Source organism: Colobus angolensis, unplaced genomic scaffold, assembly GCF_000951035.1.
Source record: "Colobus angolensis palliatus isolate OR3802 unplaced genomic scaffold, Cang.pa_1.0 Scaffold303, whole genome shotgun sequence".
Lineage (NCBI taxonomy): Eukaryota > Metazoa > Chordata > Mammalia > Primates > Cercopithecidae > Colobus > Colobus angolensis.
The window spans coordinates 1,262,840-1,278,598 of NW_012116300.1; the positions used below are offsets into that span (position 1 = coordinate 1,262,840).

The following is a 15,759-nucleotide window of genomic DNA, read 5'->3' on the forward strand; positions in this document are numbered from 1 at the left end:
TGCCATGTCCCATGTGTGGGTTCCTCTGGAGACCACCCATGAGGAAGCCCTGAGGCTGGACCTGTGGAATCTGCTCTTAAGGCCGTTAAGGGAGGTGTGCAGTCCCTAAATGCAGCACATTCCGGATGGCAGTCTTTGGGAAGAGCTGGAAGTGACCCTCTCAGCCAGCCACAGTCTTCCCTTTGAATGGGGTAAACTGAGGTGCCAGGTGACAGAGACATATGCACAAGGCTGCAGGCCTGAGCCCCACACAGCACCCCACCCAGTGGTATGGCCGTGAGCAGGTTCCCAGCAGGAAGTGTTGGCCTCCAGGCTTGGAGGGAAAATGCCAGATTCCACCCCTTGCATGCCGCGGCTTCAGTTTAGGCATGCACTGAGCTGCATGTAACCAGCAACTCCATACCTGGTGGGCCACTGGAGGTCGCTCAAGGTTGCCTAGGGTGACCTGAGCTGGAAGTATTTAGTCCACACGTCGGCCCTCTCGCCACGACCCCTCCACCCATCATCCCGGGAACCCCACAGGGCCAACGTGTCTGCAGGAAGCCTGTGAGGATGGGGCCTGAGCAGCTCGCGCTGGCCCGAGTCACAGGTCCTCATTGCAGGGGATTCTTTGGTTTCGTTTGGTTTAGTAAAGACAATTTATTTTTCTTTATTCCAGGAGTGTTGGAGGAAGCAGAATTTTACAATATCACCTCATTAATAAAACTTGTAAAGGACAAAATTAGAGAACGAGACAGCAAAACATCACAGGTAAGAGAAATAAGTGAGGCTAGAAGCTTTTATGGCTGGTGTGAAGGAACGGCTCCCTCTACTCCTCCGATCGGCTGCCTCCCACATGAGTCCTGCAGTCTGGGGCTCTCCTGCCCTGAGACCCTTGTCCTCTGTCACCACCCCAGTGCCCGCCAGCTCCGTCTACCAGCCTCGCCCCAGGGTCCCTTGAAGGATCCGTTCGGCCTGCCTGGCCCAGCCTCTGGGAGCCCCCAAAGGATGGTTGTAAGGGAGTTGGGCATGGGAGACGTGTGGAGGGAAGGAGGGCCCCATGAGGGCTGGTCAGGGAGACGCTGAGGTGGATGGCATCTGGTAGTGAGCAGAGGGTGCCAAGGGCCTGCAGCTAGCATGACTGGAGGGAGACAGCAGAGGGGTCATGTGGATCTGCACAGGTGTCAGAAGGACCTTGGTTTTACTGGGAAGAGGGCCGGGTCGTCACAGACAGACCTCTCACACCTAGCGCAGCCCTTCTGCAGCCCGGGGAGCCCAGGTTGTTGGTAGGCTGTGCCCAGTACCTCCTGTGGAGGGGCCACTGCTGGGCCTTGGGCATCAGTCTTGTCCCTGAGAGCTGAGCCCGCCCCTGCCCCAGCTTAACATCCTTGGGAAGGCAGCGGAAGTGGGTGTGGGCCACGCTGTGGATGCAGCTGCCATCGGAAGTCTCGGTCCACTTAGAGCCCTGGGCCCTGTGCGGAGACTCCTAGCCTGGCCGCTCAGGGCCGCTGGCCACCTAGCGACATGCCCAGTTCCCCCTCCTGCTGGAGTTCCCTTGGCACCACTGAGGGATCTGGAGTGGCTCCTTGTCTGTGGGGCAGGAGCTGTGTCCCACGCCCTGGGTCACCTTGTCCAGCCTGCCTTTTTCCCTGTTGTGTGACCGGGCTGTGTGGGTGCTCCCTGTCTCAGTGTGCCTGCCCGTATGATGCAGGTGGGTGAGAAATGGTGCAGGTGGGAGAGTCTTTGCAGTCCAGTCTTGCTGTGACACACAGTAGCATCTTACTGTCTTCCAAAAGAAGGCACTCGGTTGTGTGACCTCGAGGCCACTGTGTGCCTTTGTCACTTATACATCCCTGGCATGAGTCACCATCTTAAGTTCAAGGACCAAGGATCCCTGAACCCTTTCTCACTGCTATGTTTCCATCCAGCCCTGTCTGCAGCTGGAGTCCTCAGTAATGACTGTGTCTGGGACATGGGGCCGCCCTGCCCACTGGGGAGCAGCTCCATGCAGGCGGGCGGCCCTGGCGGCTCACCATCACTTCCAGGACCACAGCTGTCTAGAGGGGCACAGCAAGCGTGCCCGGCAGGTGGGGGATTAGGAGGTGGATGGAGTTTTGGGAAGCAGCTCAGCCTTGGGGAGGCCTGAGTCCAGGCTGCCGTGCAAGTTCAGGAGCCTCTTCTGGTAGCCGGGAGTAAGCTTTGTCTGCCACTGGCTCTCAGGGCCCTGCCTGCCAGAGCCTTTCCTGACCCGTGAATTCAGGGCTGCGTGGTTCCTGCGTGCGGAGCAGAAACGGACGCTCTCGTGTCGTCATGTCGAGCCACAGGTGCTCTTGGGATTTCAGGAACATGACTCATTTTATTTTGGAACTTAGAAATAGAAATATTTTTGGAGGCGAACGAGGAAGCAGAAAACAGCAGCTGTTCGGGCCGCGTGTTTTGCTTTTGTGGATGTGCTCAGGGTTGCTTTGGGCCTCGTGCCCTGTGCTGAGAACTGGAGAGTGAACCTCAGCCTCCCTGGGTCACCTGGGCTGGGGCCGCAGGCAGCAGCGGGACATGGGTGGCCCGCCCTTACTTGTGCCCATTGTTCTTGCAGGTGCCTGTGAAGCATGTGTACCGCGTGCTGCAGTGCCAGGAGGAGGAGCTCACGCAGATGGTGTCCACCATGTCTGACGGCTGGAAGTTTGAGCAGGTGAGGGGCCGTGGCCAGGCTGGCGGCAGCCATGCTGCAGCTGACCTTGTACTCACAATGGCTCAGGGCTCAGTGCTCCTGGAAATGCAGACTTCGCTGCTGGTGTCTTCCTGCAGTTCTGGGGGTGCTCACGACAGTGGCCTGCACCGTTTCCACTGGAGGAGCCGTGGGAGTTCGAGTGTGGTGGGCAGAGGTGTCTCAGGCTCTGCCCTGTACCTTTCTCTCCTCCCTGGCCTGCCTCTTCTTCCCAGCGCTGTACTTTCTTCACACCACCTGGCACCTCTGTGTGACCAGGGAATTGGTGTCCCCAGAGCCTCCTGGCCAGCCCACCGCTCAGTGCACGCCCCCGTCCCCTGCAGCTCACTCCAGTGAAGCACATGGAGGCCCTGATGCCTTCCCAGGCTGCCTCCTTTCCTGCCTGTGCTGGAAGGTGCTGCCAGGCCCCCGTGCCTTCTTTCCGCCTGGTTTTGCCAAGCTGTGGCAGGTAGGGTCTGATGGGTCTGTGCAGGGCGTGCCTTCTTCAGCAGCTTCCATGGGAGCCACCTGAGTGCTGCATGGGCCAGTCTGCTGTGGCCTTGTGGCTTGTCATCGGGGACCTCAGGACACATGAGGCATGGCCTCTGAGCGGGGGACCTTTGCCCACAGCCTGGCTGCCACTGTTCCTGGTGCTAGGCAGACACTGAGGGTGGGGACAGTGACCTTGCCCAGCCCTCCCTGTCCTAAGAGTTTCCTCTGTCACTTGCTTCTGTCTGGGGCAGATTCTGTCCACGACCCAGTGGCCCTGCCAGGTTGTGGGAGTGACAGGCTCAGCCAGTGTCCCTCTGAATGAAAGCTACCTTTTCCTTTGAGTCTTTCAAAATAATCACATTGTAGGGTACTCGGAGCCTCCCCCTTAAAATGTCACTAAAGACATTTGCATCCCACCGTCCACCCTGGACCCCTAGGCTGGGGGCCGGGGTGACTGTGGGTCTCTGTGCTGACAGGGCAGCTGACCAGCAGCCTGGGCCTTGCCCTGCACTGGCGGCTGCATGTTTCTCATGCTCTGACCTCACCAGAATCGTGCCAGAGCCTCCCATGGGAACAGAAATCTCCACTGCTGGGTGAGCCCCACCTCCCCGTTGTCAAGGGGCCCTGGGAAGCTGTGTCAGCAGCTCGGGGTCTGTGAACAGGGCTATCGCCATGTGGCACCTGTGCTCTTCTGCAGCTCTCTTGTGACTTTTCTGGCTGGGAGGGAGCGATGTGTCTTGCCCGTAGTGGGCACCTCCCTCCCGGAGCGGCTTCAGGTCTTTGCCCTTAGCACTTCTGCGTGGATTCCAAACCCACTGCAAAGAACGGGTGTCTCCCCCTTCCTTGATTATGACCTGCTTGGCACGCTTCATCCCTTGGCGACCCCTTCTCCCAGGTCATGTAGGGAAGCTGCCGGGCTGACCAGCTGCCGCAGCTGTGGGGTGGGACCCTGTGGGGTGCTGGGAGGTGGCCAGACCGGACCTAGGGTCTCCAGCGGTCAGTAGGGGATTGCGAACAAGGCTTGGAAGTGGCTGGTGTGCCTGTGAGGACACAGGGGCTCTGGTGGGCGTGGCCATGAGTGCTCCCAGGGGTACCCTTAGCTGCTCGGGCCCATGCCAGCACCCCTGTGGCCGCCTCACTGGGCTGGGTCCACTGTTGCCCACTGGGTCAGCCGCCAGCGGCACAGGAACAGCAGGTAACTGCGGGTTGCTCTCCCGGCCATTGGTCCGACTGTGCAGGTCATAGGGAGGCCAAACTGAGTGCCACCCAGCTGCTTTTTGGCTTGGTGGTGTGCTGCTGGCATGCCTATTGTGATTTGTGTATTGCATTTTAATTTTCCCTTTAAAAGGACAGAAGTGCCTAGGGGCCCAGGTTAGCCAGCCATGGGCCAGATGCCTGGCCAGAGAGACAGGTTGTCCCTGGACCTGCATGGCCTGGCTGGCCTGCCTGGTCACCCGGAGGGAGGCAGGTTGGAGTGGCCCAAGGGTGTGCCCAGCAGGCTGCAGCAGACCCACCCTGGCCGAACTCCTGGGCAGCACAGCTCCTCCAGCGGCTTTCGGTCCAGTCAGTGGGCCCCAGGCTCTTCCCTCCAGGCTATCAGAGCCGCCCTCCACTCCCCTCCCGCTGCACCTCTCCCTCCACCCCAGCTTAGGGACCCTTCTGCGTCCCCTCCCCCTGGGGCAGTGGCCCCTTTTGTCCCAGCTGGAAGCGCCAAGGAAAGCTCAGGGTCCTCACAGAGGAAGAGCTTGCCCCATGCCATGCCACGGTGTGGGGGCGCCGCGTGTGCTCGTGCAGGTGTTCTGGGGCTTTGTTTTCCGTCCATTTCCTCAAGCGTCAGCAGTCTTTGCTGCGGCTTTCGTGGTGGCAGGCACGTCCTGAGCCTGGGCCGGTGAGCCTGGCTGCGTCTCTCTCAGGCTTCAATGGGCTGCATCTCAGGCTGTGTCTTCCCTTGCAGCTGGTCAGCATCGGCTCTTCTTACAACTATGGGAATGAAGACCAGGCGGAGTTCCTCTGTGTGGTGTCCAAGGAGCTGCACAACACCCCGTACGGTACGGCCAGTGAGCCCAGCGAGAAGGCCAAGGTGAGAGCTGGGATGGCCCCGGCCTAGGGCAGGCTTGGGTGGGAAGGCTCTTGCCCTCTCAGAGCTTCCTCCTTTCCTCCCATTCTCATCAAGCCCCCAGTGTCTGCCCCAGTGGCCTTGCTGACTGGTCAGACGCATGGTCTCCCGTGGGACAGGGTCTCTCAGCACAGGCTCCCAGTAAGCCCCTGCGGCCTCTCAGCCTGCACGCAGAGCTGCTCCTGGAAGGGGCCCCTGGGCCTACTGCAGGGGCCGTGCTCTTAGGAATGCCACTGAGGGCTGTGTTTCAGGGGACCCAGGGTCCTCTGTTCCCAGGGCACAGCCTCTGCTGTGTGAGTGAGGACTTGGGACGCTGAGGTCTGGCTGTCATAGGGATCTGGGCCCATCCCTGAGTGCAGGGACGTAGGGGTCCAGTTGTCGTGGTGGGGGTCTGGGCCATCCCTGAGTGCAGGGGTGGTCAGCCTGGCTCAGCCACTGTCTAGGCCTCATCTTTGTTGAGAGGAGGGTGTCCTGCAGGCCCTGGGATTCTCAGGCTGCACAGAGTGGGCCCTGTGTGGCACCCAGCCTGGCAGCACTGGCGCAGACTCCGCGGGGGCTCAGGCCCTTCTGTTTTCTGTGGGGCAGGCAGCTGGGGTGAAATGCAGGGATCCCTGCCTCATTTGCTTTCAGGTTGGCCCCATGGCCCTGCCCACAGGTGACCCATTCTGGTGGCATTTCCTCTGGGCACATTCTTAAGGTTGAGGCTCCAGGATGGACAAATGTGACCATCTGAGCAGAATCTGGCCTTGGCCTGGGCCAGCTCCACCTGGCAGGACTCCCGGACCTCAGAGCCAGGTGGTGGCTGGAGAGCCCTCGGCTGGGGTCTGCATGGGTCTGGGAGAGCCTGGGTGGTGGGGCAGGCTCTGTGGGGAGCCAGCCTGGGGTGAAGGCTCGGGGCATTGGCAAAGGGTGTTGAGTGGGTGCCATGAGAGGCCAGAACCGGAAGGTTTTTAACTGGTGGCATTAAACCAGGGACACCTGGGCAACTGCAGACTCTTGGCTGGGGGCCTCTGGCCGGCCACCAGCAGCCCAGGACTGTCCCTGTGAGCCTCTCCGAGTCGGCCTTTGGAGGTATGCCCTTGGGAACAGAGGGGCGGGGCCACCAAGCATGTCTCCTGGAGGCCTGTGGCCCGGTCACTGCAGCCTTTCCACCACGGGCGACTGTCCTGGCCCAGAGCCTCCCTTGCTGGCCGCCCGTTGCCCTCTTGCAGTGGGCACAGGACAGTCCTGCTCCACCACTGTTCCTCGAGGCCGGGGCAGTGTAGGGCTAGGACAGGCCCTGGCTCGCGACAGCCAGGGTGGAAGCTGGGGTTCCACTGCCAGGCTTGGAGATGCTCTTCCATTTGAGTCTCAGGCCTAGGAGGCGACCCCTGGAGCTCAGTCACAGGGAGGCACTTCTCTTCCTCTTGGAGCCGTCTCAGGGCTCTTTTCTAAATGGTTTTATTTTTAGAAGTTTTTTATTTCTGAGCTGAGTTTTTATGACCAAGCTCCCCTGGGCTCCTATCCCTCAGGTGGCTTGGCAGCTGCAGAAAGGACACGCTCTGTACTGTGAGGAAGCTCCAGGCATGACCCCAAATCCATTTGTGGTTGAGAATGTGGCCCTATTTCGTTTTCCAAAAATACCTGCTCTGAAGTGGGGCAGCTGTGGTGGTTTCTTGATGGGGGTGGTGTCAGCAGTGCCCCGGAGGCAGAGCTCAGGCCAGGGCCTCAGGTGGCCGTGGGGAATTGCGGGGGACCGCGCAATTCCCCCAGCTGGAGGACCGCGATGGGGGCACCTGAGTGTGGCTGGGCCGCGCAGGGCCACATGGTCTGCAGGCCCTCGTCCCTAGTGTCCCTGCAGCATGTGTGGCCTGGTGCTGCTGGGTAGCTGTCCACACTTCAGTCAGCGGTGGCAGGAGCAAGGAGTTGCACTTGTTGCAGGCGAAGGTGGTCCACGCATGAGCATACCTGCTTCCCACGCCAGCCCCTCAAGAACTTGTTAGAAGGACACGCAGAGCTCACAGAGCGCTTGGACTCGGGGCTGCTGTTTATTCCCCAGGAACAGAGAGAGACAGGTTCAGATCAGCAAGGGCAGGCTCCTGGGCAGAGGCCAGGGTCTCCCCTGGAGTCGAGCAGTGCCCGGGCGGCTGATGAGGGGGTTTTTGATGTTTTTGGGGCTCCATTCCATAGCCACACTTGATGGGTGGGTCCACCGCCTGCCACCATGGCTGATCCCAGTCTTACCTCCTGTCACCCGGGGCCCCACCCTCTCTCCTGCAGCAGTGGGGCCAATGCAGTGGGGTCCACAGAGCCCAGGCAGCAGAGGCCCTCCTATCAGGCCAAGATCTGCGAGCTAGCGCTGTCTGCCAGGAGCGGGGCCGGAGGCCAGGCGCCTCTGGACAGGGTTCAGCCCCTCAGCATGTGGTGGGACAGGACCAGCCCCAGATCACGAGATGCAGCTGCCTCACACAGGGAAGTTTCACCTCTGAGATGTGGCAGAGCCCCTGAGCCTGTGTGTCTCTTCATGGCGTGGCCTCGCTGGAGGGTCACCGGGCGTGGGGGTTTGGGCCCGGGGCAGCCGCCCACCCGCACTGTCCTGACAGCCTGTCTTCTCCCCTACTGCACGCTGCACGCCGCCAGAGTGACGACGAAGACGAGGGGCACCCAGGGAGTGGCTCAGATTAAGTGTGAATGTCATGGTGAGCTCCGTGGCCTCCTTGACCCCATGGCCCCAGCTGACCCTTGCTGCAGACCCTCCCTGTGTGTCTGTCTCTGCCCCGTAGTTGACAAGAGCCCTCCACACTCCACACCAGCTGTAGATCTGCAGTAGCACTGTCTGGGGGGCGGTGGGGCTGTTGCTCTGGGGGCAGACGCCTAGGGACAGTATTGGGGCGTTTGTTGGGATAACTGGAGGGTGCCTGTGTCAGGCCAGGCTGTGAACGTCAGTAGTCGCGAACACAAAAGCCCCTCCTGGAGGCTGGGCAGGGAGTGCCACTCCTGCTGGCAGCCCTAGTGACCTTGTCTGGCTCAGGCCACAGGCTCAGGGCCAAGGGGTCAGGACCAGTGCAGCGGACAGCAGACCCCGATCTCAGCTGCCAAAGCCCGCGGCATCCCTGCTGCGCTCAAGCCTCCCAGACCAGCGTGTCCTGCAAGCTCCTCAGCCACCCATGCCTGCCTTCCTGTGGGGGTGCCTGGCCATGGGGTACAGTCTCAAGGGTCCCCTGGTTGGTGTCTGCAGTTGGGCCTTCCTGTGGAAGATGGCCTAGGGCGAGAGTGTGTCCAGAAGACGTGGGTCTCACCCCAGGCTCTGTCTAGAGTAGCTAGTGCTGCCCCTGGCCGGTCTTGGGAGGGTGAAGGGACAGCACTTTGGCTGCAAGTCTCCAGGGGGGTCTCCTGCCCTCATCAGGAGGGAGCTCTTGGGGCTCCCGGATGCTCGGGTGCCACGCTGCTCGTGGCCTGTCCACTGCGCTGCTTATTTTACACAGGGCTGGTGGGGGCTTGGGAGCTGCACTGTCTCCCTGAGTCAACTCCAGACATCCCAGTAAACTTGGGTATCACCCTGGCCCAGGGAGGGATGTGCTGGCCTGCGGAATGGGCTCCTCCATGGCACTGGAGAGTGAGTGGGAGCCTCGAGCTGGAAGTGGCCCAGGGCACTGAGCCTCGGGTGCACCGTTGGGGGTGGAGTATTGGAGTCAGGCTGAGCAGCTCAGGGGACATGGCCTCCGGGAGCCTTCGGAACAAGCCTGGGGCAGCATGCACCTCTCACCACTGCCCTCTTTCTGGTCAGTGCAGCATGGCAGTGACCTCTGGGACGCTGTGCCCAGCGAGGGCTTGGGCATTGCTGCCCCATCCGGTGTTTCACAGCCCTCACGTGACACATGGAGACAGCCGTTGTGGGCCACGCACAGTGAGGCTGGCTGGCTCCGAAGCTCCCTGCCCGGGAGCGTGGGCTGGTTTCCCCTCCACCTGGTCTCTGGGGCTGCCGTGGCTCATTTTGGGAGCTCAGCTCAGCAGCATTGACCAGCTCCTGAGCCTGTTCTCAGGGGAGCCCAGGCCAACTTGGGGGTGGCCTCAGGGGGTTCCTGGATGCTGGTGAGGAAAGTAGGGAGGGTACCCCGAGGAAGAGTTTTGAGGAGGTCAGAGGGTGGGGAGGGCAGGGGCTGAGGAGTGGTGGACTCTTCAGGGCTGCTGTGGTCCAGATGAGGAGGGCTCCCCACAGCGTGATCTGCACTTGGGGTAGGCCTCTGAGGGCTGGCGGGTGTTCCATGGGGCAGCCGGGAGGGGCCGGCACACGAGGTGGACTGGCCAGGCTGAGGTGCAGGGCTGAGGGCTCGGGCAAGGGGCATCTCCAGGAGGGTCTGGGTGTCTGGGGTGGGGGCTGCAGTGGGCATAGAGGAACGGAGGGAGACACTTAATCGGGGAGCGGGGACTGCTGAGGGACCCACAGGCCGAGTTGTACTTCATGTCTGGAACCCAGGACTGAGTGGGCTGAGAGGGCCAGGAGTCAGCACCTTTGGGTGGGCCTGGGAGGGGCTGCCGTGCACAGTGAGCGCTTCCTGTGTGGGTCCTGGAGATGTGCCGGTCACCCCGGTGAAGGTCCTGGGCCTGCCAGCTGAGTCCCCAAGAGCCTGGCCGGTGCTGCTGGGTTGTCAGGGTCCCCCGAGCTGACCCCAGGCCTGTGGGCTCTGTTCTCTGGAGCAGGCGCCTGGTCAGGGCCACCTCCCTAGCCCAGGGCCCAAGTCCTCATTTTATGCATTTGGTGTTTTTCAGATTTTGCAAGAACGAGGTTCAAGGATGTAAGGGACCTAGTATTGACAGCTGAAGAAATGATTTACATTTTCCCAAGATGTAATGAACTGCCATGTCCAGGAAGCTTGGCTGTGAGAAGAAACCTGCTTTTGATCATTTTTCTAGAGATCTGGGTGTGAATCCTTTTTTGCCTCTGAGGTGGGTGGTGAGAGACAGGCCCAGCTGTCCAAGGCCAGACGTCCCCAGGTGGGGGGAGCGCAGCGGCCGGGTGGGCACTGCCTCTCGGGGGGGCCTCGATCTGTTTTTTCCAAGTGCCACATGGGACTGAGGCAGACGCTCCCAGTCAATCCGCTCCATACTGAAGATGGTGTGAAGGAAGCGTTCTTGGTGCTACACAGTCTGGAAAAGCAGCCTGGGCTTCACTTGCAGGAAGCGGCCGCAGCCGCATCGGTGTCCAGCGCGTCGTGGCCTCTGGTCCAACCGCCGGGCCCTAGTCTCGGTCAGGGAGTCTGCTCTGCCTCCCAGGCGGGATCACCGGTTTGTCTCAACCTCGCAGAGCTCCTGACAAAGGCGGCTTCTATGTCGTCACTACTTCCCGGTATCATTCCGAGGCTGGGCCTTCTTCTGACACAGGCTCCAACCCCGCCTGACCAAGCCTGGGATAGTCAAGGCTTCTCAATTTGTATTTTCCAGGCGAGAGAACTTTGTACCCCTTTTCCGTGTGGATAGACTCCCCAGTGTTTATACTCTGGAAATGCCCACAGGGCTTGCTGTGTGCAGACTGATCTGTTCTACCCGTTAGCATGAGGTAGCAGTGTCGCCTCGTCCCTCCCACTGCGGGCTCACGGGGAGCTGGCACCTGTCAGTGCCTTGTTGCGCCTGGCATAGAGGTTGAGCTGGAGGCCTGTCCACTGGCTTCTGCAGCTGAAAGTCTGGGTCACGGTGAAAATTCGGGATGTTTACAGAGCATCACAAATGCCTCTCTCTCGCCGTTCTCTCGTTTTCTTTGTATAACTATGCAGCTTTCCCTCTCTTTCTGGGATGTTTGGGACTTCACTCGACCTGCACGGGCTCTGCCCGACATGCCGTGGGAGCTGCTGGGATTCCTCTAGAAACCGCTGCCCGCATGCTTTGAAAACAGACCTTTCTCAGCTGGCTGTGGGGACCTATCAGAGTCTGGGGACCTGGCGTGCAGGGCAGGCTCCAAGTGCTTTGCTTCCGGACCTCAGGCTTCCCAAGGGGCGCTGTGCAGACTGACCACCGGCCTCGCGCCTGCAGGTCAGAGGCTCTGACACTGTCTGGTTTCCAATGCTTCTGGAGACTTCCTGCCTAGGCCTCTTCCTCTTCTTTGCCAGTCACCTGATTAACCAATTCTCCAGCATTAGGACTTACCTCCTCGTTTTTGTAAGGTCTCTTGTATGTTGTTAAATGTTTGGCTTAAACAATTTATAAAAGCCTTTCTAGAAGGCAGACTTAGCCACGGTCGACCCTGTCCTCTCCAGCAGAGCCCGGGAGGAAGACGGCCGCTGGGGCTCCTGGGCATCCTCTCTGGGGAGCTGCTGGCCGCTTAGCGTTGTTTGACTTTTGACCTTGACATAGTAGACAGGCTTGTGGTTTTTTTAATTTGAAGATATTAAGACTTAATTCACTAAAATTTATTCTAAGGGGGTATTTATACTTTTATACTTTTTTAGGTATTGTATTTTATCAGCTTACAGTTTAATGCCTAAGTTTCCCCTGAAAATAGCAAATAAAATTGTGTATTTATGAATGAGCGTAGCAGCTGTTAATGGTCTTAAGATGCAGGGAAATGCCAACCCAGGTCGCTCGGACCAAGGTGCTGCCCCTCCAAGCCGCCCAGCCCCACTGGCCGCCACGGCTCACTTGGGGCTCTGCCTCTCAGTCGATGACCGGGGCAGAGCCGGGCAGTCTATGGGGTGCTAGCTTGGCCGGGGCCACTGGATCAGAGCTGCACAGCCTATCCCTGCACGCTGCTCCGCCTGGACACCTCACCTGCCTCCAGCAGATATACCCCCATCCTGGGGCACCAGAGACCATGTACAAGGGCCTTTTTTTTTTTCTTAAGAGACAAGGGTCTTGCTATGTTGCCCGGGCTGGTCTTGAACTCCTGGGCTCAAGTGATCCTCCTGCCTCAGCCTCCCAAGCAGCTGGGATTACAGGCGTGAGCCATTGCGCCCGGCTCAAGTGATGTTTTTTTTTTGAAAGTCCTGATACCTCAAGTTAATGTCCACCTCTTCTCCCTCACTTTAGCCTGCAGCCCAGGTGGTGACAGCAGGAGCTTCCTGAGAAGGTCCTGGGGTCCTGGCACCCCCTCCCCAGCTGCTATGACTTCCCCTAGTGGCTGCTCTGCAAAGGCTTGGTCGTTGGACTCCCTGCCCCTCTGCAAGGAGATTCCCATTCACGGTGTCCCCCAGGGCCTGGAGGTCTGAGGTCACAGAGCCTCTGGCTGTAGTGGCCTTGTCCATCCTGTTTCCAGGTGTGTGGCTGGCCCAGCCTGACCCCAGCGCCCTGGTGAGGGGTGGAGTGGGTGACTGGGCTTCCAGGTGCCCAGCATGAGGCTGGCACAGGGGTTGGAGCAGGGGAGAGACCCAGATTCTGCTCCCAGGGGTCTTCCCGCTGCCTGACTCCCACCAGGAGTCTGGCTAGGCCTTGCAACCCCTTGACCGGGTAGAGTTGTGGGCACTTGGGAGAGGCCTCAGCATGGCAGGCATCCCTAGCCAAAGCCCGGAGCAGGTCTCCCATCCAAGCAAGACTGGAAAGGAGGCAAGCCGTGCAGTTTGGGTCCTGAAGCGGAGGACAGTCAGGGCCACTGGGTCTGCTGGGCAGGGAGGGAGCCCTGTTCCTCCTCAGACCTAGGGCTCTGGCACAGCCCACCCACTGTGAGGGCTGGGGCCCCGCCCTGTGGCTCCAGGAAGCCCAGTGTAAGGGCAGAAGAGGAGGCAGGGGCGGGGCATGTGCAGATGCCTCGCATGGGTGCCCATCCCCCCAGGCTTCCTGCAGAGCCCATGACTGGAGCCCTCCAGCAGCTGGCACCACCCTCGACATCCCTGCGTTTATTGGTGTCCACTCGAAAGGGACTTCTGGCACCCTCCTTCCTCCTAGAGCACGTGGCAGCGGCTGGCTGGGGTAATAAAGAGCTGACCCCACAGTACGGCCACCAAGGCCCTGATGTGGTGTCTGTGTGAGGGATGGTGACTTCCAGCACCTCTGCACTGAGCCGTGTCCCCCAAGATGGGTCAGTTTGCCCCCAGACCAGCTCTTCCTCCCCAGCGTTCCCAGGCCTGGGGCTTGGCACAGGAAGGCCCAGCCTGTGGCTGACCCCTCACCGCAGTTCACCGCTCCCGAATGGAGTCCACAGACTTCTTTCCTGGGGCTCCCGCTGTGTGTGTGTGGGGTGTGTGTATGTGTGTACATACGTACTGGCTGTACATGGTGTGGTGTGTGCCTCTGTGCACATGGTGTGTGTGGCATGCACATGTGCTGTAGGTGATGTGTGGCATGTGGTGTGTGCCTGTGTGTGGCATGTGACATCATGTGTTGTGTGTGCCTGTGAGTGGCATGGGTATGGTGTGTGTGTGTGTGTGTGCGCGCGCACGCGCACACATGGGCCAGCTGAGCCTGGGGATGAAGGCTGCCGCCCGCTCTGCCTGCCTCCCTGGGAGCCACAGAACGTGCGCAGTCGTGTGCCAGGCTCTCCCTCGAGTTCCTCCTGGAGCTGGCAGGGGCTCTGCTGCCGCCCACCTGGCAGATGGCTCAGAGCCCTGCTTGGCGGCAGCGTGCAAAGTCTGAGCTGCACCCCCGCCCCAGGGTGGAAAAGCGACCTGTGGCACCCTGGACTGGTCCCTTCCTAGCGTCCTTCTCACAGCGTGCTTCGTGGGAGCTGTTAATTGCATGGAATAGACCTGTTTTCCCTTCTCAACCCCTAGTCTCTGCAGAGAGTGTTTTCTGCTCCTCTCCCATGGGCATCTGCCTGCTGACATCCTGGGTCTGGGTGGGGTCTCAGCACAAAGACAGCAGGGGCTGCCCTCCTGAGACCATCTAACCTGTAGCCTCCCCCTGACCACAGGGTCATGGGACTCTTGCACAGCCCAGAGCAGGGTGCAGGTTCACCGGGGGCTCTCCAAGGCTGCGAGGCCTGGCCAGTCCCTGCTGGGCTAGGACCACCCAGTGCTGCTCCCTGGGCCTGCCTCTCCCTCTGCCTGGGCTTTGTGCATCTGCTCCACCATGGGGCTGTACGCACAGGCCCCCCAGACCTGCCCGCCCGTCCCCTGGGCTGGATGAGTGCAAGAAATGGCCCCCGTCTCCCCAAGCAGCCCAGCCAAGTGCTCCAATTAAAGCCACGTCCCTGCTCCCCTTGTTTCCCCATAACCAGACGCCCTGAGAGACGTCTTTCCTGTGCCTGTATGTGCAGTCAGGAGGGTTAGGAAGCCACTCTCCTACACGGAGACACAGGACGTTCTGAGATGGATAAGAGAGCTGATAAGGAGAAGTAAGCCTGAACAGAAATTCCGGAAAGGACCAAGAGAGACTCCCCAACACAGCCAAGCCTTTCCAAAAGCCAGGAGGAGGAGAGAGGACTTGACTCCGGCCACAGGCCCAGGGCAACGTGCTGGGCCCCGGAGTGTTCTGCTCCCTGGGGCGCCCCCGGGTAGGTGTGGCCCAGCTCGCCCCAGTTCGAGGTCACAGGCTCACATGCAGCAGCCAAGGCCCAGGCAGAAACCGCAGGCAGGGCCTGGGGAACATTTCTGCCCCCTCCCAGGCTCCCATCTGCACTTGCCTAGCTAAAAAGAGCCACTCTCATCATTAGCAGTGTAAAAAGGACACCTTCCCTCTCAGTTTGGACCTGGCCTGACACACAGGGTCACTGCTGAGTCATCCGTGACTTGGGAGTAGGGACCAGGGAGGGTGGACACAGTTGAGTAAGGGGCAGCTCTGTGGGCAGCGACGTCTGCCTCTGCCCCACGGGAGCTGGAGAGCAGTGGCACCCCATCATACTCACTGCAGCCTCGATCTCCTGCGCCCAAGTCATTTTCCCACCTCAGCCTCCCGAGTAGCTGGGACCACAGGCACATACTACCAAGCCTGGCTATTTTTTTTTATTTTATTTTGTTTCAGAGACAGGGTCTTGCTAATGTTGTCCAGGCTGGCTTTGAACTCCTGGATTCAAGCAATCCTCCTGCCTCAGCCTCCCATAGTGCCAGCATTACAGGCGTGAGCCACCATGCCCGGCCATAATTATCCAGTTGTAAGGCCAGCTGATTAATTCATCTCTCCATATAATAACACATTCACAGGTTGGGAGATGAGGATGAGAACATCTTTGGAGAGGCCATTATTCTGCCTTTTCGAGAGAAAGGCCTAGGACAGGAATTCGCACTGCTCAGGTTGAAAGGAAACACTATGTTCCTATCATTGGTTTATGAAGGCGCCCCTTTCTCTACATTCCTACCAACATTGGATGTTTTCCACTTTTGGGACTTTTGGCAGTTGCTGAGCCAGCCCATTTTACCTCAGGGAAAATGGAGGTTTAAGGAGGGGGAATTACTTGCCTAAGATCTCATGCAACTTTCTGTGTCCTGACTCCCAGTCAAGTCTGATTGTCCCTTGGCGTGCCTTATATGGGAGGATATTTACCCGGTGGCCTGGAAACCACTCAGTGACTTTGTGTCTTCCATCCGTCCATGTATCTGCAGCCCAGCACATGTATATTGGGAGCCTC

At 59.7% G+C, this 15,759-nt stretch overlaps 1 protein-coding gene across 1 annotated transcript; it reads left to right on the forward strand.

The window, feature by feature from the left end:
• Positions 1 to 552: 552 nt before the first annotated feature.
• KCTD5 (potassium channel tetramerization domain containing 5) lies at positions 553 to 11,790 on the forward strand. The gene is made up of 4 exons (XM_011950260.1): positions 553 to 750; positions 2,573 to 2,668; positions 5,130 to 5,255; positions 10,041 to 11,790. Exons 1-4 carry the CDS (start codon positions 553 to 555, stop codon positions 10,068 to 10,070), a joined length of 450 nt encoding a protein of 149 aa, XP_011805650.1. The 3' UTR covers positions 10,071 to 11,790.
• The last annotated feature ends 3,969 nt before the right edge of the window (positions 11,791 to 15,759 follow it).